The following is a 26,035-nucleotide window of genomic DNA, read 5'->3' as shown; positions in this document are numbered from 1 at the left end:
AGTAGATTGAATGATGGGTAGATTTTTATATCAGTGGCATTTCAGAACATTAAAAATGTGAGAATATAAAACAAAGCTATATTTAGTCACATTAAATCAACTAACACATTTCTATTTATTTATTGAGATGTTCCTTTTGTATTATATGTATTTTCTTATAAAATGTTTCCTTTAAGACTAAATTTAAGTACTTGATTTCCTTTGTAGGTATAAGCGTGTCTTTTCAGTTGGAACCCATGCGATTACTACATATAATCCCAATACCTTAGAAGTAACAAATCAGGTAATAATTTTAGAAGCTATTAGGTGTTTGAACTCCACTTGAATTTTAAAAGCCGATGCTCCCTAGCCTGAAATCAGGCCAGGAAGGATAGAAATGTCAAATTTGAAAAAGATTAATATGCTTATATAATGCTCAATACTCAGGACCAAATATAAATAAATAAAGGGAGCATATGTGTGCATATTTCTAGGCTCTAAGAGGTATAACTTTTTACCGTTACTTTGATTATAACCATCATTTTAATGTAAAATTTGTAAATTGTTTATAATTTTAAGGCCCACATTGTTACTGTAATACAGGCATACATAAGTCATAAGTGCAGTGGTTAGAAAATGTTTGTCATAAAAGTAAGATTGCTGTTTATAAAGGCAAGACTAAACTGAATATGGGTAAATAAACACTTAAAAATATTCTAGTTTATTTTAAGTCCAAATTAGGCATGTTTTACAGATTCCTCTTTTTGTTGCAGTTTTTAAAGGTTTGTAGATAATCATAAAATTTTATTCCCCAGTTCTTTTCATATCTGTGTATTTTAATTGCTTTGGATTAATCAATCATTAATCAATCAGGCATTGAAATTGGAAAACAGAACTTTTTTATTGTTGTCTCTGATATCTGAAAACTTTTTAGTTTATTTTGTAGAATTGCTGTAAAACAAAACGTTTTCTAGATCTCAGTACTGTTTTGTAAAATTTTTTCATTTAATCAGTGATTTGAAATTAAAATGGTAAAAATAAGGGTTGCATTTCACCACAGTGTAGCACCAGTTGAATAATTTCCTTTTTATTTGTTAGTGGCCTTATGGAGACATTTGCAGCATCAGCCCTGTAGGAAAAGGACAAGGAACCGAGTTCAACCTCACATTTCGTAAAGGCAGTGGAAAAAAGTCAGAAACGTTAAAATTTTCTACAGAGCACAGAACAGAACTTCTTACAGAAGCATTGGTGAGAACTGTTTGATGTTAATACACTAAATTTCTCTCTTCTCTTTTTTAATGAGTTACATTAAAGTACAGATACTAATGTTCTGAGCCTAATGTTCTGAGCCCTTTTCCCACTTACTGACCCTTAATTGACACTGTGAAACTTTTACTTTTTTCTTACTAGGAGGCTGGATAATCCTTTATGTTTGATAGTTTTCTTAAGTCTTTTTAAATGCATTATATAGAACAAAGCAATTGTATGTTTAATCTACCCTGTTTTTCAATAAAATTTCGCACTTTTTATTGAATCTCCTTAAACTATAACTTTAATAACATTTTTTGATATCAGGATTACCAAGTTGGGATTTTACTTACTTTGGATAGAAAGTACTGAACTGAGAGTCTCTCTTAATAAGTCTGTTGTTATAAACTGTGTTTTTTATGTCTTCTCTTTCAGAGATTTAGAACTGATTTTTCAGAAGGAAAAATCACAGGAAGGGCAAGTATTTATAACATTTATTAATATCTTTTTTGGTTTTTCAGTGTTGTGCTTTAGAAATCCTTGTATAAACTGTGTATTCCCTTTGTGGCAAAGCTGAAGGAAATGAAACATAATTTTAATGTCTCCTGATATCATATGATAGATAAATGTAGTTTAACAAGAAACTCAAATATGAGAAATTAGATTTATGACTGTTAATGCCAATAGCTAGAAAACAATCTTCGGGCAGAACTAAATATTGAAAACAAGGCTTCATTCAGGAAGTCTTTATTCTGTGTTCTTAACAGCAACAGAAGCTTCACACTGCTGATACTTTTTAGAACATGCAGTCGTTGTTTGTTGTACGAGATTCTTATTTCGGAAGTATTAAACTTGAAAGAAAATTTATGTATTGAAACTGTCTCATTGTATGTTCTCGCCCTGAATCTGGGGGCTTCCCAGGTGGCTCAGTCACCTACCAGTGCAGGAGACGTGGGTTCAGTGCCTGAGTCAGGAAGATCCCCAGGAGGAGAAAATGGCAACCCACTCCAGTACTCTTGCTTGGAAAATCCCATGGACAGAGGAGCCTACCAGGCTACAGTCCATGGGATCACAAAAGTCCTACGTGACTGAGAGACTGATCATGCTCGCACTCACTGGGTCTTGCCGATAATGAAGGTTTGCATGGTGCAGTGACAGCTTTCAGGAAGTAATTATTGCTTATTAGAATCTTAACTTTTCCAGGCCTTCTCTAGACATGTTATAGCAGCATTTAAAGTAAATCTGAGTCTTCTGGGGAGAGGAAATGGGCGCTGATGCTTTTCTTTCACTCCCTTAAAATACGGAATTTCTTTCCATGAGAAGGTATTACTTTTATAATAGGGGTGGGGGATCCAGAGTAGTGTGTAAATTCATAGCACTGTCCAGAACTCTAGCTTCTGGCAAAAGGCAGGGTCTGAATTCTAATATGCTGGCAGTACCATTCCCTTGTTTTTTAAAAGCCCTGATCCTTTCTATGGGTATTCTGTTCTGTGTCTTAGTATCTGAGAAGCCTCACTGATCTCAACTCAAGCAAATGGTTGGTTGCCCAGGAGCCATTTAAAATAGCTTAATAGTTTTTGGTGAGCTCCTTGCTGCTTATACATGATAAGCCACAATCACATTTCTATAAATCATAGTTTAGTACACTTATTTTAATTATGTTAGTAGGTGAGTTTTCTGTATAGCTCATCTATTTGGGAAGCAACTGCTTCCTAAAACATATTTATAGATTTTGTTATAAGTTCCCCTTTATATATGTTAACTTCAGCAACTTAATATTTTTCAAACTTTTTTGGTGGAAACAGTATCCCTAGAAGATAGCTTGAAGGGCAGCAATTTTATATAAGTTGAATTTCGTCTTAGACTTCCCATTGCTCCTAGATATACTCTCAATCACCTTCTCTTAAGACTGTCTTGGCCTCCACAATCCTGAAGGACAATGATTTGTTTCCTTGGCAAATCTCACTACTTTACAGTTGATTTACCTTCTGAAAGAATGGAGAATATCCTGCAGAGTGGGCTGAGGCATGTAAACCAGCATAGTTGGGAAAAGCACCAACTTTTGTGACCTCCCTTCCCACGAAATTTTGTGACCCACTTCTGCTGGAAAGGTGTGGTACTGCTCCATCCTTTAGTTCAGAATCAAGGCTTTAAATATATTCTTGGTTTAATGCAGGCCCTTTTGTCTTTCTGCAGAATTCCTTTTATGAAACTGTCGTGTGCATGATGCCATAGCTCAGTAATGCTGAGGGGATTGATGGATATGATTCTGTGAACCTCATTTCTGGGTTTAATGTTGGGAGGTGGAGATATTTATTATCTAACGTCTTACTCTCTTTTCTGAACACATGCAAGAGAATTTCTCTGCCGTTTTAGTATTAGAAGTAGTTGTGTTTTTGAGCAGCAACGGGTTTATTTTTACCTTAATCATGACCATGCATTCCACTTCATATTGATGGGTAGAAAACTTTATGGAGTTTTTGGGTCAACAAGGGAATGTTCATTTCACATCTGACATATTGTTATCCTGTTTTCTCTTTGCCTCATTTTGCCTTTATTTTCAGTTTTTCTGTACATATCATTTTGGTTATCAGCCTCAACTAAATGTTTTCTCTAAGAATAAAACTGGGGAGTAAATGGATGTTCAGTCTTGTAATTATTTCTGATACTAAGTTCTTCAATTTACAAAGGAATGCTATCTAAATAGAGCTTCCCAGATGGCCCTAGTGGTAAAAAACTGCTTGCCAATGTAGGAGACACAGGAGATGTGGGTTAGATCCCCGGGATTGAGAAGCCCTCTGGAGAAGGAAATGGCAACCTACTCCAGTATTCTGGCCTTGAGAATTCCACTGACAAAGGAGCCTGGCAGGCTCCAGTCAGTGGGGTTGCAAAGAGTCAAACACGACTAGCACCAGTTATCTAAATCAAATTTTACCTGCTAATGTGATCAAACTTCTAAAGATGACTTCCCAGTGGTGTGTTTTTAGAAAAGCCTACAGTCAAACTGAGGCTTCAGCTTTTTGTGTGTATAGAAAAAAATCTACATCACTTCATGACAAATAGAAGGTAAAAAAATGGAAATGGTGACAGGTTTTATTTTCTTGGGCTCCAAAATCACTGTAGGTGATGATTGCTGCAATGAAATTAAAAAATGCTTGTTCCTTGTTAGGTTTTCAAAGAGAAGCAGACTCTTTGTTGTCAGTGACAAAACTGAGCACCATCAGTGATTCTAAAAACACAAGGAAAGCTCAGGAAATACTGTTGAGACTGCCTGAGGAGACCAGTATTTTCCCAACCAGTTGGGAGCTCTTGGAGAGATATCTCTTTGTTATGGACCATCTCATTGGACTTGATGCTGTGGAAGAGTTCTTTAAAATTGCCAGTCAAACTTACCCCAAGAAGGCTGGGGTCCCATGCCTGGCAGATGGCCAGAAAGAATTGCACTACTTTCCTTTTCCAAGTCCCTAAAGGAGAAGCTACGAGGCAGAATGGTAATTCTTCCACTGGACCTCAACAACCAACCAAAGTTGGACAGATGTGTGCAAACGAGAATGAGCAAGAAGAGAGCTAGCTAAGAGAAAAAGGATTTTGAATCCTACTAAAACCTAAGAGTTTAGATAGCTGGTCATCGTGAAACTCTATGAAATGTTGAGGTTGCATTGAAACATCCTGGTGATCTTACATCAGCGAGTTGGTCAGAGGGCTGTTTTATCATGGGTGATTAGATTCTATTGCCCCCATTTTGGAGAAGGAAATGGCAACCCACTCCAGTATTCTTGCCTGGAGAATCCCAGGGACAGAGGAGCCTGGTGGACTGCTGTCTGTGGGGTCGTACAGAGTCGGACACGACTGAAGCGACTTAGCAGCAGCAGCAGTTCCTTGTAAGGAAATCTATAACAAACCTAGACCGCGTATTGTAAAACAGAGACATCAATTTGCCAACAAAGGTACATACAGCCAAAGCTATGGTTTTTCCAGTAGTCATGTAGGGATGTGAGAGTTTGACTGTAGCGAAGGCTGAGCACTGAAGAACTGATGCTTTTGCATTGTGATGCTGGCGAAAACTCTTGAGAGTTCTTGGACAGCAAGGAGATCAACAATCAGTCAATCCTAAAGGAAATCAACCCTGAATATTGGAATATTGGAAAGGCTGATGCTGAATCTCTTAATACTTTGGCCACCTGATACGAAGAGTGGACTCATTAGAAAAGACCTTGATGCTGGGAAAGATTGAAGGCAATGGGAGAAGGGAGCAGCAGAGGCTGAGATGGTTAGATAGCATCACCAACTCAATGGACATGAATTTGAGCAAACTCCAGGAGATAGTGGAGAACAGAGAAGCCTGAGTTGCTGCAGTCCTTGGGGTCGCAGAGTCGGACACAACTGAACGACTGAACAACAACAAGAAAAATAATCTACATGGATATGTTGAACCAGCTTGGGTTGTTTAAATTAAATGCTCTAACAGCCCTGAAATGTGACTTAGCTCTTTTCCATATCTAACTTGATTAAAAGAATCCATCAACAAAAGTTGAAATTTTTCTCCACTGGAACTCCTTCAAAGTAACTTCTATTTAAGATTTCCCTTAAGATTTGCATGAGGGTGACTTAAAATTGTTTCACAAAATACTCTAACTCAAACCTTTGTTAATTTTAAAAGGATATACTGTCTTTAGTTAGCCTAAAAATTCTTAATTGAATAAACATAAACCTCCAAATAGCCAAAGTAAAAATGTCTTTAACAATTTGGATAGTAGCTCTAAATATTTATATATTTAGATTTTTGTTGTTGTTGTTGTTTTTTTTTGCTGCAATGGCTGATACATTAAATGTAATGGTGTTTTTTGCTAACCTTAAATATGAATTTAAATGTATTATTATTTTTCTCTATAGAGATATAACTGCTATAAGCATCACTGGAGTGATACAAGAAAACCTGTCATTTTGGAAGTAACACCAGGAGGCTTTGACCAAATTAACCCTGCAACAAACAGAGTCCTCTGTTCCTATGACTATAGAAATATTGAAGGCTTTGTAGATCTTTCTGATTATCAAGGAGGGTTTTGTATACTTTATGGAGGATTTAGTAGATTGGTAAGTAGTGTTTTTAAAAAGCTTTTTAAAAGAGACATGACCATTTGAAGGAAAGCAGAGTTTTTACACTTAATTTTGAAATTTACTTTGAGTCCTCTGGAAGGAAGTATGGTATTTTGAGTGCAGGCTTCCAATTTGCAGCTCTCTGAAATGTGGAGAGTAATATGTGTATGTCATAGATTTTTGTTTTTAATTTTTTGATCAAATGAGATACTTTATGTAAAATGTTTAGCACAGTATGTGGCTTAATATTTAATAAACAATGATTACAGTTTTATTTTCATTAGTATTAATGTCTTACTTGAAAGTTTCTAAACTTTCTTTGAAAAGTTATGTAAAAATCGCTTTTTTTATAGTCTTCTTTCCTTTGCCCAGCTGTTTGTAATCTGAAATCTGAATAGGCTTGAAACTTCAGATTTGGAGTTCATTGCATGTTTTTGTCTTGAAATTCTGAGTTACATGTAAATTTTGGGGTACAGCAGAAACCCCTTAAGGTGCTGAGACCTTGTTTGTTAATTGGCAGTAGAAACAGAGCTATAGATTATGACCATTTTTTTTTTTATAAGAAACATCCTGCCTTTCTTGATTAAACCCCATACCTCAAAGATGAACATTAGAGTATCCAGATGGAGAGGCTCAGCTGAACTTACTCTCAGAGTCCTTTCTCTTGATATTTTAAATCCTGTAGCTACCTTAATATCCTGGGAACACTACTCCCAAGGTTTAGTGTTCTGTAGATAAATTATTCATCCCTGGATAGCAGAACCAGGGCAAGTCTTTTGGATATACAAGAGGCTAAGTGTAGCCTTCTTTTCAAAAAGAAAAGAGAATGATGGATGGGGTGAACAATCTGATTTACAAAACATGTTAGCTTCTTCAAAGTTATAGGCCTTGTCTCATCCTTACTACCCAGATGATGGGTACCATCCTAGTGTCCCTCATCTAGGAATGTGCATGTAGACATTTTGTTACCTCTAAGTCTAGACCCAAAAGATGAATGATCAAAGAGAAAATTAGTTCCTTCTCCCACTCTAAAGCAGTCTGAAACCTCCTGTCATAGTGCTGCCCAAAGTTTTGTCTCTTCCCTGGGTGGTAGAAGTTTATAATGATTAACCTCTTGGTGGAAAACATATCTAATTACAGTAATACGGCTTCACAGATCTTAACAGAATCACATTAATTCATCAAGCCTTCCAATGTGTAAGGTAAACATTAAGGACAAGAATTGTGACATTCCTCAATTGCCAACATGTTTTATTGCTTGTTGGCATCAAGCAGTTTAATTTAATTTTTTTCACATGTGACTTTAATTAAATGATAGGAGACATCAAACTTGGTAGCCTTAATATATAGGTCCACAGGTATAACTTGGCTTCACATTGTAATCACCTAGAGAATTTTTTTAAGTCCACTGGGGCTTCGGCTCATTTTCTGAAGATACTGATTCAATTAATATAATGGGAGGCCTAGCAGTGGCAAATTTTAAAACTCCTGAATTGAGCTGAACATTCAGGCAAGTTTGGGAACACATTTATTCATAGTATTGTATGTGGCAGTGTGCCTCAGACTTGAAGGTGCATACAAATCAGCTGGGGCATCTTGTTCGCTCTCAGATTTTGATTCCATAGGATTGAGGGTGGAACTGAGATGCTATACATCTAACAGGCTCACAGGTGATGATGACTTTACTGGTCCTTGGACCACCATTTGAGTTGCATGAGGCTAAGCATACTATCTACCTTTTAAAAAACACTAGCTAAAATGAGTTCACTACAGATATGAGACCATGACAGATTCATTCAAGAAACTGATACCTTCTGCATCCATAGTGACTGAGATAAGCTGTTGGAAATGAAATCAGGCTTTAAACATGATCTGATCCAATGTTTCTCAATAGGGTAGTTCATGGCATTCTGGGCAGGACAGGTCTTTCTTGTGGGATTCTCCTATCCTGCCTTTCACGGCATTGGAGAAGGAAATGGCAACCCACTCCAGTATTCTTGCCTAGAGAATCCCGTGGACAGAGGAGCCTGGAGGGCTGCTGTCTGTGGGGTCGCACAGAGTCGGACACGACTAAGGCGACTTTGCATGCACGTGTGCATTGGAGAAGGAAATGGCAACCCACTTCTGTATTCTTGCCTAGAGAATCCCGGGGACAGAGGAGCCTGGTGGGCTGCCGTCTGTGGGGTCACATAGAGTCAGATATGACTGAAGCGACTTAGTAGCAGCAGCAGCAGCCCTTCACGGCATTTTTGACCTCCAGGTACCAAATGCAAGTAGCAATACCTTATCCTTAATACACTTTGAAGGTTGGTTTGTAATATTCATAGGCCAGTGACTTGGTGAACATTTAAGCATCTTTTGAGATAATCTTGCAAGAAAGTCCATTGTATAAAAACAGATGAAGTCAGAGCTACCTTAGTTGAAACTGGAATTCTGTCCACCATTGTACCCAACACCTCCATTGGGCTTAGCTGGGGTTCCTGGGGCATCTTTGGGGGCCCCAGAGTGCTATTTTCCACACAGGGATGAGAAACAGACTCTGAGAATTTATGAGGTAATTTCCTTTCAGTGATTATTTGCAAGGCTTTATATTTCAGACTTTGATTTTAATTTAATAATCAGCCACAACATACTGCTTATTTACTTCTGATAAGATCTACCTTTTTTCCTCCTAGAATTGCTCCTTCAGGCACTTTCCTATGAGTTGATTCACTGTGGTCACATTTTAATTATTTCAACCCTAACATTTTAAATTTCAAAATTTATGCAGCATTTATTTGCATCAGAGCAAAGAGAAGAAATTATCAAAAGTGCAATAGATCATGCTGGCAACTATATAGGTATTTCATTGCGGATCAGAAAAGAGCCTTTAGAATTTGAGCAATATTTGAATCTTCGATTTGGCAAATACAGCACTGATGAATCCATCACATCTTTAGCAGAGTTTATAGTCCAGAAAATAACACCTAGACATTCGGTAAGCTCATATGTTAAAAGTAAAAATTTGTTGATCTGATTTTGACATTTTTCTTCAATAATTTTTTAATATATGTCGATTTTGTTTGAAGGAACCTGTAAAAAGAATTCTAGCACTTACAGAAACATGTTTAGTAGAACGTGATCCAGCAACCTATAATATTGCAACATTGAAGCCCTTAGGAGAAGTAAGTTTTAGTAATAGTTTAAATGAAATTTTTTCCTGTTGATATATTAGAATAATTTTCTTTCTGTTTTAATATTTTTTATGCCTAAAGAATAGGAAACAATCTGTATTTAATTTTTCATTGTATTTCTTGATCTTATAACAATGAATATTGCAAAATTTATTTTTCAAGTATATAATAAAAACTTTATTAAGTATTATATGAAAATTTGAATGAGACTTTTAAGCAACTCTTAAATTCTGATATTATAAGCAAGTTATGTTTTTAAATATTGAGTTTTGTCAACTAAATAATGTGTAGTTTTTCTAATGGAATACCATAAAACTAACATCTTTCATGGAACTTGTTTCTTGTTTTCCTTAGGTGTTCGCATTGGTTTGTGACTCAGAAAATCCACAGCTTTTTACCATTGAATTTATAAAAGGCCAAATACGGAAATACTCTTCAACAGAGAGGTATTTTTTTTTAATTCATCTAGTTTTTGAGATCTTAGTATGTGCAAGGCAAAGTACTTCATCAAAGACAAAGATAAATTTTATCTAGAACTTAAAAATTATGTAATGAAGAAAAAGACAGCTCTAAAAGGGAGAGATAACTTACAAATCACAAAAGTCATTCAATTAAAATGAAGAAAAAGACAACTTTATTTGGTTACATATTTAAAATATCCTTCATTTAGTTTTCAAGTTTCTAAAGAGTATAAAAATGGTTACTTGATTTTAAATGAAAGGATGGAAAATAAAGTATGTTTCTTAAACTTACAGTTTTAAAGTATTTAAAAATAATACCTTTCACTTTAATTCTTAAATTGTCTGGATAATGGTAGCCAGTTACTTTGATAAAAATACACGCAGTGCAACTAACATCACATGGTAAAACAACTAAACCTGTGTGCAGGTTTTGTGGGGGTATGTTTTAAACTCCTTTAGGTGAATATAAAGGAATGTAGTCACTGGAGCATATGGTAAGAGTTTGTTGAGTTTTATAAGAAACTACCAAACTGTATTCCTAAAGTGGCTTTACTATTGTGCATTCCAACCAGGAGTGAATGAGAGTTCCTGTTGCTCCACATCCTTATCAGCATTTGGTGGTGTCAGTATTTCAGATTTGGCCATTCTAACACTGATGTTGTGGTATCTTGTTTTAATTAACATTTTCCTGATGTTGTTATATGATGTAGAGCATCATATAGGACTTTGGATCATTTTTTTTCCTTTTTTTTTCAACTTTAATTTTGTATTGGGATATAGCCAGTTAACAAAGTTGTGATTGTTTCAGGTGAACAGCAAAGGGATTCAGCCATACATATACATGTATCCATTCTCCCCCAAACCCTCCTCCCACCCAGGCTGCAGAATTGCTTTTTTTATTGGGTTATTCTTTTTATTGTTGAATTTTAAGAGTTCTTAGTATATTTTGGGTAATAGTCCTTTATCAGATGTGTCTTTTGTAAATATTTATTCCCAACTTGTGGCTTGTCTTTTTATTCTCTTGATAAAGTTTCTTGAATAAGTAAAACTGTAGAGAAGGAAGCAGATAAATGGTTGCCTGAGGCTAGGGAGTTTTTTGCAAATGGGCACAAGGAAACTTTTTGGGGTAATGGAAATGTATAAAAACTGGATTGTGGTAATGATTGTACAACTGTATAAATTTATGAAAAATTACCAGACTCTACATTTTAATTGAATGATTTGTAAGTTATCTCTCAGTAAAACTGTTAAAGATAATCTTAAATTAAAAAACAAGAGGAAAATATTAACAATCAATTCCTTTGGTAACTGGTACATGATATGAAACAGGAAAGTGAGGAACTAGTATTGGAATGTCAGGTTCTCTCCTGCCACTGCTCTTTAGTCCTTCCCTTGTACCCGGGATGCCCCCCTGAGCAGGTTACCTTCTAAAACGGCCTATGCCGCTTTCTAGATGAAAATCTCCCTAGATTATCAATCCTAAAACCTTTTTATTTTTAACTTTGCTTAGAGATTCCTTATTAGCAAGTTTGCTGGATGGAGTAAGAGCCTCTGGTAACAGAGATGTTTGTGTAAAAATGACATCAACTCATAAAGGTCAGCGATGGGGGTTACTCAGCATGCCTGTCGATGAAGAGGTAGAGAGCCTTCATCTCAGATTCTTGGCTACACCTCCAAGTAAGTATTGATTTAAATATAATTTCATTTCCATCCATCTACTTAACAATAAATAAGAAATACAGTACAGACCTCTAAATCATTTTGAATCATTCATTTCCTTACAGATGGCAACTTTGCAGATGCTGTATTCAGGTTCAACGCTAACATTTCATATAGTGGAGTTCTGCATGCAGTGACACAAGATGTAAGATAAATTGTATCATAATTTGTTCATTGTCATTAATTTTTGGTATAGAAACTTTTTTGAAATACTCTTCCTCACCTAGGGTCTCTTCTCAGAAAACAAAGAAAAACTGATCAATAATGCCATAACGGCATTATTGTCCCAAGAAGGGGATGTTGTTGCTTCAAATGCAGAACTTGAGAGTCAGTTCCAGGCTGTGAGGAGGCTTGTGGCTTCCAAAGCTGGTTTTCTAGCTTTTACTCAGCTTCCAAAGTAAGTTGCCTTAATTTTTTTTTAATAAGAATTTGAAAAAGTCAAAATAGCAAATAATCAACAAATTTACCTCTTTATATGTGATGAAACTTGTTACTTTTTAATATGGTGATCTAGTAGTTTCTGTTCATGAGATATAAAAAAGCAAGATGAATGGAAATGATATTGCTGACTCTTATTTATACGTTCACCCACGATATTACTGACTCTTGTTTTAGTGAATTTGAATGGAAAGTTCAAATTCAAGCCTTTTAGCTTTAATCAACCTTCAACACCCCTGCCAAAGGAAAAAAATTATGAAAACTGTTGTGTTCCAGATATGGGATTCAGAATATGTAATTGCTGTAGTAATGTAGTAGAAACTTAAAATAATTACTATGTTATATTTTTATAATAAAATAATAGAATTATGCTCTGGTGTTGCTACTATATGCTGTTGTTTTGTTCCATGAGGTTTCGGGAGCGTCTTGGAGTGAAGGTAGTAAAAGCACTCAAGAGGAGCAACAATGGAGTAATCCATGCAGCTGTTGATATGCTCTGTGCTCTTATGTGTGTAAGTACTGATGTTTTTCTCACGGAAACTGATTCTAAGTGATTGATGATTTATATTTCCACAAACCTAGATTTTATTGTTTCAATTTATTCCCCAAAGTGGATTTTATTATCTTAATTAAAAGTAATTCTATTAAAGAATTAGTGAAGGACTTCCCTGGTGATCTAATGGTTAAGAATTCGCCTGCCAATGCAGTGGACCCGATTCAATCCTTGGTAAGGGAAGATTGCACTTAGCTGCCACGGGGCGGCTAAGTCTGTGCTCTACAGTGTGCTCTGCACACTCTCTGGAGCCCGCAAGCCACAACTACTGAAGTCCATGCTCCCTAGAGCCAGTGCTCCACGAGAGAAGCCACCATGACGAGAAGCCAGTGAACCACGACTAGAGAGTAGCCCCCACTTGCCACAACTAGAGAAAGCCCGTGCACAGCAATGAAAAACCCAGAACAGACAAAAATACTTAATTTAAAAAAGAATAGTAGAAAAACCAGAACAAAAAATAATAGTAGTGTGAAATAATTTTACATGAATTACATCATTTGAGCTTCATCATAGTCCAATAAGGTAAGTATTTTTATTCCCTCTTTATAGCTGAGGAAAATGAAACTGAGAGCATTAAAGTAATTTAACTGTGTTCTAAGGTTGGCTATAATCAGTAGCAGAATTACAATTTGATCTTTACTCCTAACTATCACGCTGGAATCCTTTTTATGCTCTTAATTTATTCCAATTGTCAAAAGAGAATCATCTTGAGACAAGGAAGTATTTGCTGCTAATTTTATTACTTGCTTTAACATGCTAAGTTTATCATTTCAAATTTATATTATAAAATTGGAGAAGGAAGAATAGGTGTTAGTTGCTTTTTAAGAGGGAGATCTGTGACTTATTCTCTCAAAAGTACCCTGTGCAGTACTATCTACCCTTACTTGTTAGGCAGATTATCCACAGTCTCATCAGACCCAGGAGAAATCATCACTTCTGCCTGGTTATCTTATCACAAGTTTCCTTGCTGCCTTAAATTTAAAGGATGGGGTTTTTAGTTCTTTCAGTGTTCAGTGAGTACTCTTTATAAATAACTTTTGTGTGATGCAACTGCTTATGCATTTATCACTGTTTTTAATCAATAGCCCATGCATGATGACTATGACTTAAGGCAAGAACAGCTAAACAAAGCTTCTCTTCTCTCTTCGAAGAAGTTTCTGGAAAACTTACTGGAGAAATTTAATTCCCACGTGGTGAGTTAAAGTTAAATTTGTCTTAATGAGTGATACCATACAGATTGAAGATATTCTGGAAGTACAACATGGACAGTTTTTGTTCTGTTTTGTTTTAAATTGTGGCCCTCAGTTCAGTATTGGTTGCAATTCAGCTTGCTCACTTACTTTATTACTATAAAATAGTATCTTTTAAGACTATTTAATTATTTAGGAAAGGATAAATTGCAAAGCCTTTAACTTTTTAGTTATATCCCAGATTTTTACTTTTCTGCTCGCTTTAAAAATGTCATTATGAAATAATTTGCTTTAAAAAAGGCTGATAAAATCTTTATTACTCAATCATTGGTTAACAGTTTTGGAGATAGGCAGTCTATAACATCTAGAAGGAATATGAACAGATTGCCAGAGCTTTGCAGGTATTATCCAAGATTGCTTTTTATACAAATATACATTAACATTAGTTATATATGTTTGAGGAGTCTTGGTTATTCTCTTGAAATTTGGCTGAATTTTAGCTGTTTTCTTTTTGAGATACAATAAGCACTGGATATGCTACAATAGTAAAACAAGTACTGCTTGGAGTAGTACTCATGTTGAGAGCACTTTAAAACTCATGTTGGGAAATTAAATGTTTACTTCTAACATACTAGGATAACAGAAAAAAACCCATTATTAGCTATGCTTTAAGTGAAGCTCTCTATGCTAAGCCAAGGTAATATGTTACTTTGTTTCAGGATCATGGGACTGGCGCCCTAGTTATTAGTTCACTCTTGGACTTCCTTACTTTTGCCCTGTGTGCTCCATATAGTGAGACAACAGAAGGGCAGCAGTTCGATATGCTCTTGGAGATGGTAGCATCCAATGGAAGAACACTCTTTAAACTCTTTCAGGTGAGAGCTTACACTTTTATCAGGTAACAACTAATCCGAGAGAAGCACTTTTTGGCCAGTTTGTTTTTAAAATAATATATGTGTGCTTCTGTGGTAATCTAAATAAATACAGCCTGGTATGTTGTCATATTAGAATATTTCACTGATTTCTTGGTGTTTCATGTAGAGCTCTATTGATGGCTTTTGATCAATTTTTGACTCTGTTGCCCATCTTTTCCATCTTAAAAGTGGTGAAAAACTGATTTTTTTCCTGTGGTCAACTCAAAGTTCTCTTTTCTTTATAAATTTCCAAATATTAAGGTGAGCTTTAGCAGGGCCGTTCATGAGCAATTGAAAACATTTATTTCATATAATGCCGTCATGTTTATTATGTACTTGTGTGTATATGATATTTATACCTACAAATGTCAATTTCTATTATTTTAATATCATAATTATTTGATATCATTCCAATAAGTAGAATATATATAATTATTCACACTAATGATAGCTGTTTCTACGACTGTAAACTCTTTGTTTTCAGTATCTGTAAAGCTATATTGTAAGAATACCTAAAATTTTTAAACCAAACTGTGAACTGACTTTGAGATGTAGCTTTTTACTAACTTTATGGCTTGAAAGGGTGAAAGGGTTTCACTTTCAATTTTATGGCTTGATACCTTGCCTGAAACTGTGTATCCCTCTTAAGAGCAACCCCTAAATATGTTGGAATAAAATTCTTTTATTCTGTGATACTTTTTTCTCCCTATTTTAAAGCATCCTTCCATGGCAATTATAAAGGGAGCTGGATTGGTTATGAAGGCAATAATAGAGGTGAGAAAACAATTTTGAAAGTTCAACTTACTTGAATGTTGATTGGCTATTTTAACTTGGGCTGACAAAGTTACTTTCAGTCTTTTATGGGAAACATGTAGTATTTCTGGATAAGAAAAGTAATTTTAAATCTTTATATTACTTTTAAACTAGTTGCAACAACAATCCTTCAATAATAAACTAAGAATTTAAAGTTCTTAGGTAAGTAGATTTAGAACAAATGAATTTTTCTGGTCCTCCATTATTTGTTTTATTTTAAAAGAAAAGTTAGCATTCTTTCTCTCTTCCTTTCTTTTGGGGATGGTAGTGGTGATGGTATTGAAACTTCATTCAGGTACTAAGTGTATATGGAAATCTATTAATAGAGTTAGTTTATATAGCCAAGTAGTATTAAGTAAATACTATAACAAAAAGTTCCTCATGCTAACCTGCATATATATTTAAGCCCTAGAGATCAGGACATGATATTGTTGGACATGAGCTCTTGCTTCTTCAGGATAGTTGCTTTAGCCTTATGTGTTTTTTTTCTGGGGCTTACCTGGTAGCTTACGTGGTAAAGAAAGAATCCACCTGCTATGTAGGAGACCCCAGTTCAATTCCTGGGTTGGAAAGATCCCCTGGAGAAGGGACAGGTTACCCACTCCAGTTGCTTCCCTGGTGGCTCAGATGGTAAAGAAGCCGCCTGCCCTGTGGGTGACCTGGGTTCGATCCCTCAGTTGGGAAGATCCCCTGGAGAAGGGAATGGCTACCCACTCCAGTATTCTTACCTAGAGAATTCCATGGACAGAAGAGCCTGGCAGGCTACAGTCCTTGGGGTCTCAAAGAGTCAGATACAACTGAGCGACTTTGTATAGATAGATAGATAGATATTTTTTAGAAGATGAGATCGTGGCTATGAATATGAACTTACATACTGGATGTTTACAACATCAGTCTAATGGCTTTTGAATTTTTATATACTTTTGTCATAATTGGTTAAAATGTACGAGTGCTCCTTTTGTCAAAAAACTCTGCCATTATAGTTCATAAATATAACAAGTAGCCAAATAATAAGCACAGTATTAGTATACTCTTAAACAGCTATTGAAAATTATATATAGACTTAGATTGGTTGGAACATCAAAGTTTATTTGCATTTTTAGTGTATACATGAAATAAAAGTGAATTGTCCCCCTTCAGCTAATGGGTTCTATGCTTAATATTAGCTTCCAAAGTAAATACCACATCTCTCACTTACAGAGCTTGAAGTCGCCAAGGACAGTTAGGACCATGAGACCATACAAAAGTGTCTTCCTGGATTTGATCCATTAATATATTGCCATTCATTCAGAAATATTTAATGAGTGCCAGATATAACCAAAAGGCCATTTTGACTTCAGTACAAGCCACAGGTGTCAGATTCCTAGCCAGTTACTAGAGCAGTGTCTGTGTAAGGAAGGCTTTTTTTAATTTACACCGAAATCCTGGCAAGTATCTTAAGTTGCTATTTTCTGATTGTGAAAACAGTGTATGATCTTTTTAAGAAATATTGGGTTTTTCAGAAAAAACACAAGGAACAAATAAATCACCTGTATTTTTACCATCCAGAGACAACAGCTGTTAGTTTTCTGGTAAATTTCCTCTCAAACCATGTTCAAAATTATACATGTACATATACATACTATGTATATTTATATACATACTACATTCATTTGTATCAAATGATATATGTACATATTCATACTGCATGTACATTTGTATACTTCTGAATCTTCAGTTATACTATATACTTGTACTTTTTTTCAGTAACATTGTTTTTACTTTTTCACACATCTTAAATATCACAGTGCTTGCTTAATTCATAGCTCTGTTTATCTTTGATTAGTAGTCCTATCTATCTTACCCTTTTGTAAAAGCAAGTCTAAATTAGCCGAGTGAAATTAGAATAGAAAGAACTACCTCAACATCACATCATTCTTTTTTAAAAAAATAAAGTATTGTATTCACCATAAAAGTGAATATATCTTTACCAACAAGAGCAAGCAGGTTTGCAGATGCCTTTGGTAGGAATTACTGATTTCTGTAAGTCAGCTCTCCCCTTCATTGACTGATATATACTCAAGGAATGAACCTAATTTTAAAGTTAAGCAATGTATAATTCATGAGATAACTATATCTTAGAACATTAAAACCTTATTCCAAAGGCAAATAATATTTTTAAATGACTTATACTATTATTCACCTATGTTATTTTTGGATAATTGGAGTTGCATATTTAATTTATATTACATTGTATACTGAATAATTATTTTATCTAGAGATGTAAAATTAACAAAGTTAAAATAGCTTGCTTTAGATTGTTGCTTTAGGGATCATCTTACCCTTTTTCCAAAGGAAGGTGACAAAGAAATTGCTACAAAAATGCAGGAGCTTGCCCTAAGTGAAGGTGCCTTACCTCGACACTTGCATACTGCGATGTTTACAATAAGCTCAGATCAAAGGATGCTTACAAATAGGTAGGTTAAATTTAATTTGCTATCAGTTAACTTGTTTAGAGAAGGGGTTCAGATATTACATAAGACAGAGTGTTTGGATTACACAGATGTTTCATTTTCTTTTGATTCACCTAGTTCTTGTCCTTTCCTTATGGAAAGGTTGTACCCAAAAGATCATTGTCCCTGTCCCTGCATAACGGGGAGGAAAAAAATAAAACTGCTTTTTTCCCCCCACTCTCTGCTCATCAAGCTCTACACCGCATAGTCATGGGACTGGAACATGGAAAAGAGTGCTTTGTAGCTTATGGAACTAGAACCACATGTCCCCAAGGCTTTTCTCCTTATATTTCCTCCTGGCTATCTTGTACGTAGATGACCCACCTAGTGATTTTTAAATAACTTTGGTCTGTTAGGTACTCTAAGAATAAAGAAAACTTCAGTATTGAGCCAGCCTTACCTAATAAAGCCTATCTTAAATCTCTTGCAGTTAAACAATTTTCCCTTAGGCAAATCATCTTTTTTATAGAAATCTTTCAAATATGAGGAAACACACAAATCTGTTTACTCTCTGCTGTATGAATTCCAGCTCTTTTAATTTTTCTTTATAATTCCTGACGTAATATTTTAATCATGTTCTTAATAGTGTAAATTGCTGACTTATGCTTACTTTATTATAGAATATACATTTCATTTATTTATTTCATTTATTGTATGCTGCTCTGCCAGTAGTTTTCTGCTGTTTTTACTATTATGAGAAGCTATCTGAATCCCTTACTTGAAAATACTAGCCATAAAAGTAGTCGTCAGTGTTGCCTGTGAAGACAAAAAGATATAAAAAGAAGGTTATTTCCTTGATGTACTACTGCCTTATATATTTGCTAAGATATTAAATAGTAGAGACTATTGAATATCTTATTCCATTAAACCCCCATGTTAGTCCTTTCCTGTTTGTTTTCCTTTTTATTATAGTTAATCAGTTTAATCAGTCAGTTGCATTACCTACTGTGATCAGTCACAATATTGAAAAACTGTCAAATTATAATAGAAATACTATTTATCTTTGGCATTGCTTTATCTTTTATAAAGTGCTGCTATAAAATGTTATCTCTTATCTCTAATTAAAATCTTTTTAGGAATCATTAATACGATACTTACCAAATGCCAGTGAAGGAAATTATGTGTTATTACTTCAATATATTAATAGGCTTCCAGAGAGACATAGAGTGAACAGTTTTAGTAGTGTTTTTTATTTTCTTTGGTGTCAGAACAAAGCACAGTTTGGGTTTTCTTATTGAACTGTTTTCTTCTGGTAATGTAACATATATGCCCCTAAGTGGTTATTTGGTCATTCCCCTCACAGGATTCATCTTCATTCTTATTGCAAATAGCAATTGAATCCCAACCAAAGCATAGAAGGGTCTGTGGTGAATAAAATGTATTCCCTGTTTATGAGAAGCTTCCAGTCTGGGTAACAGATATCATCATGGGGATTAAGATTAATAAATGACTAAGTTCTAGATTCAATGTGAATCTTAGATTTTCACTTTGAATCAAAATATTCTTTTAGCTCAAAAGTGCTTTTTAAGTCTTTGTTCAGACTTCAAAACTGAAAATATTTTCTATCTCTGACCTTGCCAAGAAGTATATATTGCCAAGAAGTATACAGTTGACTTTTGCTCATGTTCAGAATTCGAAAGAATTCCAGAATGCTGTGATCACTATAGCAGGACTTGTTATACAAACTAATTATATTATCAAATCTAATTGCTTCCCTGTCTTTAAAAATACGTGGTAAGAACCTACCTCTTCATGTTCAGGTCCATTGAAAATTGGTGAGTTCATCAAGGAAGCATTTTAATTTGAAGAAAATACTAAAATGTTAGTAATACTTGAATTACTAACTCATATATCTCAAGATAAAATATTAATTTTTAGTATTTAACATCAGAATGATTTTTTATTAATTTTTATTGGAGTATAGTTGATTTAAGGTGTTGTGTTAGATCCACATGTACAGCAGAATGACTCAGTTATACACACACACACATATATATATATATATATATATATATATATATATATATCTCCCCTCTTTTTTAGATTATTTTCCCATATAGGTTATTACAGAGTATTGAGTAGGTAGAATGTTTTTTTTTTTTTAACTGTAGTCTTATTTCTTACATGATATGTTGTTCTTAAAAATTCCTTTTTGTTCTAGCTGAGATAAAGCAGCAAACCTTTTTCAACGTCTGCTTTTTTCAGACAGCTAAGTAGACATTTAGTGGGACTCTGGACAGCTGATAATGCAACTGCAACAAACTTGTTGAAACGCATTTTGGTAAGTCAGTTGAATATATATTCTTAACGAATAAAATTTCATTGATAAGTTATTTATATGGTTAAGGGTTTGGGTTGGTTTTTTTTTTCAGTTTTATCTGTTTGTTTTTAATATAAAAGATACTAATCAAAGGAGTTATCATATAATAAATGTTATCCTCAGTAGCTAAATCATCAGTTCACTTCAGTCAATCAGTTGGGTGCGACTCTTTGCGACCCCATGGACTGAGACATGCCAGGCTTCCCTGTCCATCACCAACTCCCAAAGCTTGCTTAGACTCATGTCCATCCAGAAGGTGATGCCATTCAACCATCTCATCCTCTGTCTTCCCCTTCTCCTGCCTTCAAACTTTCCCAGCATCAGGGTCTTTTCTAATGAGTCAGTTCTTCGCATCAGGTAGCCGAAGTATTGGAGTTTCAGCTTCAGCATTAGTCCTTCCAATGAATATTCGGGACTGATTTCCTTTGGGATCGACTGGTTTGATCTCCTTGCAGTCCAAGGGACTCTCAAAGAGTCTTCTCCAACACCACAGTTCAAAAACATCAATTCTTCGGCACTCAGCTTTCTTTAAAGTCCAGCTCTCAAATCCATACATGACTACTGGAAAACCATAGCCTTGACTAGATGGACCTTTGTTGGCAAAGTAATGTCTCTGCTTTTTAATATGCTGTCTAGGTTGGTCATAACTTTTCTTCCAAGGAACAGGCATCTTTTAATTTCATGGCTACAGTCACCATCTGCAGTGATTTTGAAGCCCAAGAAAATAAAGTCTGTCACTCTTTCCATTATTTCCCCATCTATTTGCCATGAAGTGATGGGACTGGATGCCATGATCTTAGTTTTCTGAAAGTTGAGTTTTAAGCCAACTTTTTCACTTTCCTTTTTCACTTTCATCGAGAGACTCTTTAGTTCTTCTTCCCTTTCTGCCATAAGGGTGGTGTCATCTGTATATCTGAGGTTATTGATATTTCTCCTGGCAGTCTTGATTCCAGCTTGTGCTTCATCCAGCCCGACATATTTTGCGTGATGTACTCTGCATATAAGTTTAATAAGCAGGGTGACAGTATACAGCCTTGACATAATCCTTTCCCAATTTGGAACCAGTCTGTCGTTCCGTGTCCGGTTCTAGCTATTGCTTCTTGACCTGCATACAGATTTCTCAGAAAGCAGATGAGGTGGTCTGGTATTCACATTTCTTTAAGAATTTTCCACAATTTATTGTGATCCACACAGTCAAAGGCTTTGTCGTAGTCAATAAAGTAGAAGTAGATATTTTTCTGGAACTCCCTTACTTTTCTAAGGATCCAGTAGATGTTGGCAATTTGGTCTCTGGTTCCTCTGCCTTTTCTAAATCAAGCTTGAACATCTGGAAGTTCACAGTTTATGTACTGTTGAAGCCTGGCTTGGAGAATTTTGAGCATTACTTTGGCTAGTGTGTGAGATGAGTGCAATTGTGTGGTAGTTTGAGCTTTCTTTGGCATTTCCTTTCTTTGGGATTGGAATGAAAACTGACCTTTTCCAGTCCTATGTCCACTGCTGAGTTTTCGAAATTTGCTGGCATATTGAGTGCAGCACTTTCACAGCATCATCTTTTAGGATCTGAAATAACTCAACTGGAATTCCATCACCTCCACTAGCTTTGTTTGTAGTAATGCTTCCTGAGGCCCACTTGACTTCACATTCCAGTATGTCTGGCTCTAGGTGAGTGTCACACCATTGTGGTTATCTGGGTCATGAAGACATTTTTTATGTAGTTCTTCTGTGTATTCTTGCCACCTCTTTTTAGTATCTTTTTCTGTTAGCCGAGAAGGCAATGGCATCCCACTCCAGTACTCTTGCCTGGAAAATCCCACGGACGGAGGAGCCTGGTAGGCTACAGTCCATGGGGTCGCTAAGAGTCGGATACGACTGAGCGACTTCACTTTCACTTTTCCCTTTCATGCACTGGAGAAGGAAATGGCAACCCACTCCAGTATTCTTGCCTGGAGAATCCCAGGGATGGTGGAGCCTGGTGGGCTGCCGTCTGTGGGGTCGCACAGAGTCGGACACGGTTAGGTCCATACCATTTCTGTCCTTTATTGTGCCCATCTTTGCATGAAATGTTCCCTTGGTATCTCTAATTTTCTTGAAGAGATCTCTAGTCTTTCCCAATCTGTTGTTTTCCTCTATTTCTTTGCATTGATCACTGAGGAAGGCTTTCTTATCTCTCCTTGCTGTGCTTTGGAACTCTGCATTCAGATGGGTGTATCTTTCCTTTTCTCCTTTGCCTTTACCTTCTCTACTTTTCTCAGCTATTTGTGAGGCCTCCTCAGACAGCCATTTTGCCTTTTTGCATTTCTTTTTCTTGGGGATGGTTTTGATCACTGCCTCCTGTACAGTGTCAGAAACCTCCATCCATAGTTCTTCAGGCACTCTGTCTAGCATATCTAATCCCTTGAATCTATTTGTCACTTCCACTGTATAATCATAAGAGATTTGATTTAGGTCAAATCTGAATAGTCTAGTAGTTTTCCCTGCTTTCTTCAATTTAAGTCTGAATTTTGCAATAGGGAATTCATCTGAGCCACGGTCAGCTCCTGGTCTTGTTTTTGCTGACTGTATAAAGCTTCTCCATCTTTGGCTGCAAAGAATATAATCAATCTGATTTTGGTATTGACCATCTGGTGATGTCCATGTGTAAAGTCGTCTCTATGTTGTTGGAAGAGGGTGTTTGTTGTGACCTGTGCATTCTCTTGGCAAAACTGTATTAGCCTTTGCCCTGCTTCTTTCTGTACTCCAGGGCCAAGTTTGCCTGTTACTCCAGGTATCTCTTGACTTCCTACTTTTGCATACCAGTCCTCTATGATGAAAAGGACATCTTTTTTTTGGTGTTAAGTCTAGAAGATCTTGTAGAAGAAGGCAATGGCACCCCACTCCAGTACTCTTGCCTGGGAAACCCCATGGACAGAGGAGCCTGGTAGGCTGCAGCCCATGGAGTCGCGAAGAGTCAGACACGACTGAGCGACTTTACTTTCACTTTTCACTTCATGCACTGGAGAAGGAAATGGCAACCCACTCCAGTGTTCTTTCCTGAAGAATCCCAGGGACGGAGGAGCCTCGTGGGCTGCCATCTATGGGGTCGCATACAGTCGGACACGACTGATGTGACTTAGCAGCAGCAGCAGCTAGAAGATCTTGTAGGTCTTCATAGAATCTTTCAGCTTTTTCGACATTACTGGTTGGGGCATATACTTGGATAACTTTGTGCTATTGAATGGTTTGCCTTGGAAACGAACAGAGATCATTGTGTTGTTTTTGAGATCACACCCAAGTACTGCATTTTGGACTCTTTTGTTGACTGTTAGGGCTACTCCATTGCTTCTAAGGGATTCTTGCCTACAGTAGTAGATACAATGATCGTCTGGATTAAATTCGCCCATTTCAACTAAATCATCGTATTAATTTATTTGGTTTTTGAAGGCTAGATTTTGTGTGTGCAGTTGTTTTGAAAATGGATTGTGTTTCTTGTTTTTGCTTGTTGTTTTCAGCCCCCAGGCTTGCTGGCATACTTGGACAGCTCCGATGCAGTTCCTGAGAAGGATACTGATAGGATGCATGTTAGAGATAATGTGAAAATAGCAATGGTAAATATCCTTGTCCTAAGTGTTTTTTCAGTATGAAAGAGTACTTTTTTGTGAAACACTCTTAAATAGTAGTATTCCTTTAGGTTATTACTATTAACGGCTTTATTGAAATAAAATTTACATCCCCAAAATTTTACCTATTTTTAGTGTACAGTTCTATAATCTTTAGAATTAAGCAGTTATCACCAGAATCTAATTTTATGAATAGTAATAATCTTGTATTTTTTCCTCCAACTCAACATATAGGCACATTAAATAATGGATTTTTTAAAAATTTGTTTCAAATGTATAAAGTGATATTAACACATAATATATAATTGTTGAATGGTGGAAGAGGCTAACACTGAAAAAATTAATCTAGGTAGGGCTTTTTTCCTTTACAAAGCTGTCTTAGTTATTAATGTTGGGCTATCTTTGAGAAAATTACTTAATGACTTTCAAGATATGCTGTTGTAATGATGTCATATAATAACAATTAGAATGTGTTCGTTTCCTTTCTTCAACTCATTTCTCTGCACCCATCTCCCACTTATATCTTGCTATCCTTCTAAAAGTATTCATCTTGAAAAATAGAAAAGTTAAGATTTCTTGGACAAAATATATAATATGTTGTGGAAATTTTCACTTTGTTTTTCTACTGTTTTTTTTTTTTCCTGAATATTTGTTTAACCATGTAAAATAGTGTGACTCACTCTAATTATATTTTTAAAATAAATTCACAAATATAGGACTGTAATCGAATTCAACATTATTTAATAGGATCAGTATGGAAAATTTAATAAAGTTCCAGAGTGGCAAAGACTAGCTGGAAAAGCTGCTAAAGAAGTTGAAAAATTTGCCAAAGAAAAAGTGGATCTTGTCTTAATGCACTGGAGGGATAGAATGGGCATTGCACAAAAAGAGGTAAAAATAAAGTCTTCTTCTGAACTTCTAAGACTTCCATGTATCCTAGGTTACTTCAGTTGTCGCTGTTCATAGAGATGGTAGTCAGATACTTTTGATGGAACACCTGAGGAAATGTCACCTAGTTCTGATTATATTTTATATAAATTCTTCTTAATTCGTAGTTACATGAATCAGTGATTGCTGCTGCTGCTGCTAAGTCGCTTCAGTTGTGTCTGACTCTGTGCGACTCCATAGACGGCAGCCCACCATGCTCCCCGGTCCCTGGGATTCTCCAGGCAAGAACACTGGAGTGGGTTGCCATTTCCTTCTCCAATGCATGAAAGTAAAAAGTGAAAGTGAAGTCGCTCAGTCGTGTCTGACTCTTCACGACCCCATGGACTGCAGCCTACCAGGCTCCTCCGTCCATGGGATTTTCCAGGCAAGAGTACTGGAGTGGGTTGTCATTGCCTTCTCCGGAATCAGTGGTTAGGATTTTAATTATTTAATATAAAATTCCACTCTTGGGCTTCCCTGGTGGCTCAGGTGCTAAAGAATTTGCCTGCAATGTGGGAGACCTGCGTTCAGTTCCTGGGTTGGGAAGATCCCCTAGAGAAGAGCATGGCAACCCACTTCAGTATTCTTGCTTGAAGAATTCCATGGACAGAGGAGTCTGGTGGGCTCCAGTCCATGACAGTGGAGCCTGGCATGCTCTAGTCTGTGGGGTCACAAAGAGTTGAACATGACTGAGCAACTGCCACTTTCACTTTCCACTCTTTAATTTTTCTTCCATAACTTAACAGTTTCCATACTTCTAAATTCATATACATCTTTTTCCTTCCTTCTCTGAACTTTGTTTTGTTATCTATTCAAATAAAATTGCCCTTCTTGTTTAGGTTTTTTGAGACAAGTATTTTGAAAATAAGATTAACATTGTTAAATTTACTGTATGTAGTTGAATTTCATTGTTAGTTCCTCAATTCAAGGTCAGATCTGAAACAGTTTGTTTCATTCTTCAGCATGTAGTATGTGCTAGAGAACCTCATCCTGTAATGTTCGTCCTTCTGTCTGAGTTGGAATGTACAGTGGTTGAAAATGGCTTAAGGTTTCATGTAAAAGTTGACTTGATCTCAGATTTTATTGACCACATTTATATTCTTTCCCTTGAACCA

The 26,035-nt window shown here is 35.9% G+C and overlaps 1 protein-coding gene across 6 annotated transcripts in view; it reads left to right on the top strand.

Moving 5' to 3' along the window:
• DNAJC13 (DnaJ heat shock protein family (Hsp40) member C13) overlaps positions 1-26,035 on the top strand; it is a 141,417-nt gene that overhangs the window by 36,827 nt on the left and 78,555 nt on the right. For 4 of the 6 annotated variants that reach the window (XR_014076714.1, XR_014076715.1, XM_081569827.1 and 1 more), the window contains exons 3-20: positions 208-283; positions 1,078-1,227; positions 1,663-1,704; positions 6,121-6,321; positions 9,095-9,301; positions 9,393-9,488; positions 9,852-9,943; positions 11,469-11,635; positions 11,743-11,822; positions 11,905-12,074; positions 12,528-12,627; positions 13,754-13,861; positions 14,578-14,733; positions 15,490-15,546; positions 17,920-18,041; positions 20,283-20,358; positions 23,886-23,981; positions 24,741-24,884. Coding sequence is in view for 3 of the 6 variants with exons in the window: in XM_081569827.1 (XP_081425953.1) it covers positions 208-283; positions 1,078-1,227; positions 1,663-1,704; positions 6,121-6,321; positions 9,095-9,301; positions 9,393-9,488; positions 9,852-9,943; positions 11,469-11,635; positions 11,743-11,822; positions 11,905-12,074; positions 12,528-12,627; positions 13,754-13,861; positions 14,578-14,733; positions 15,490-15,546; positions 17,920-18,041; positions 20,283-20,358; positions 23,886-23,981; positions 24,741-24,884 (2,140 nt within the window). In the remaining 3 variants the exon portion in view is untranslated. Of the gene's footprint in view, positions 1-207; positions 284-1,077; positions 1,228-1,662; positions 1,709-6,120; positions 6,322-9,094; positions 9,302-9,392; positions 9,489-9,851; positions 9,944-11,468; positions 11,636-11,742; positions 11,823-11,904; positions 12,075-12,527; positions 12,628-13,753; positions 13,862-14,577; positions 14,734-15,489; positions 15,547-17,919; positions 18,042-20,282; positions 20,359-23,885; positions 23,982-24,740; positions 24,885-26,035 lie in introns of all 6 variants that reach the window. The other 2 variants (XR_014076716.1, XM_081569830.1) reach the window with 1 other exon arrangement.

This window comes from Giraffa tippelskirchi, chromosome 2 (assembly GCF_054371585.1).
Source record: "Giraffa tippelskirchi isolate mGirTip1 chromosome 2, T2T-mGirTip1v1.2.pri, whole genome shotgun sequence".
Classification (NCBI taxonomy): Eukaryota; Metazoa; Chordata; class Mammalia; order Artiodactyla; family Giraffidae; genus Giraffa; species Giraffa tippelskirchi.
The sequence above is the reverse complement of the archived record's forward strand: the minus strand, read 5'-3'. Positions and strand labels throughout refer to the sequence as shown.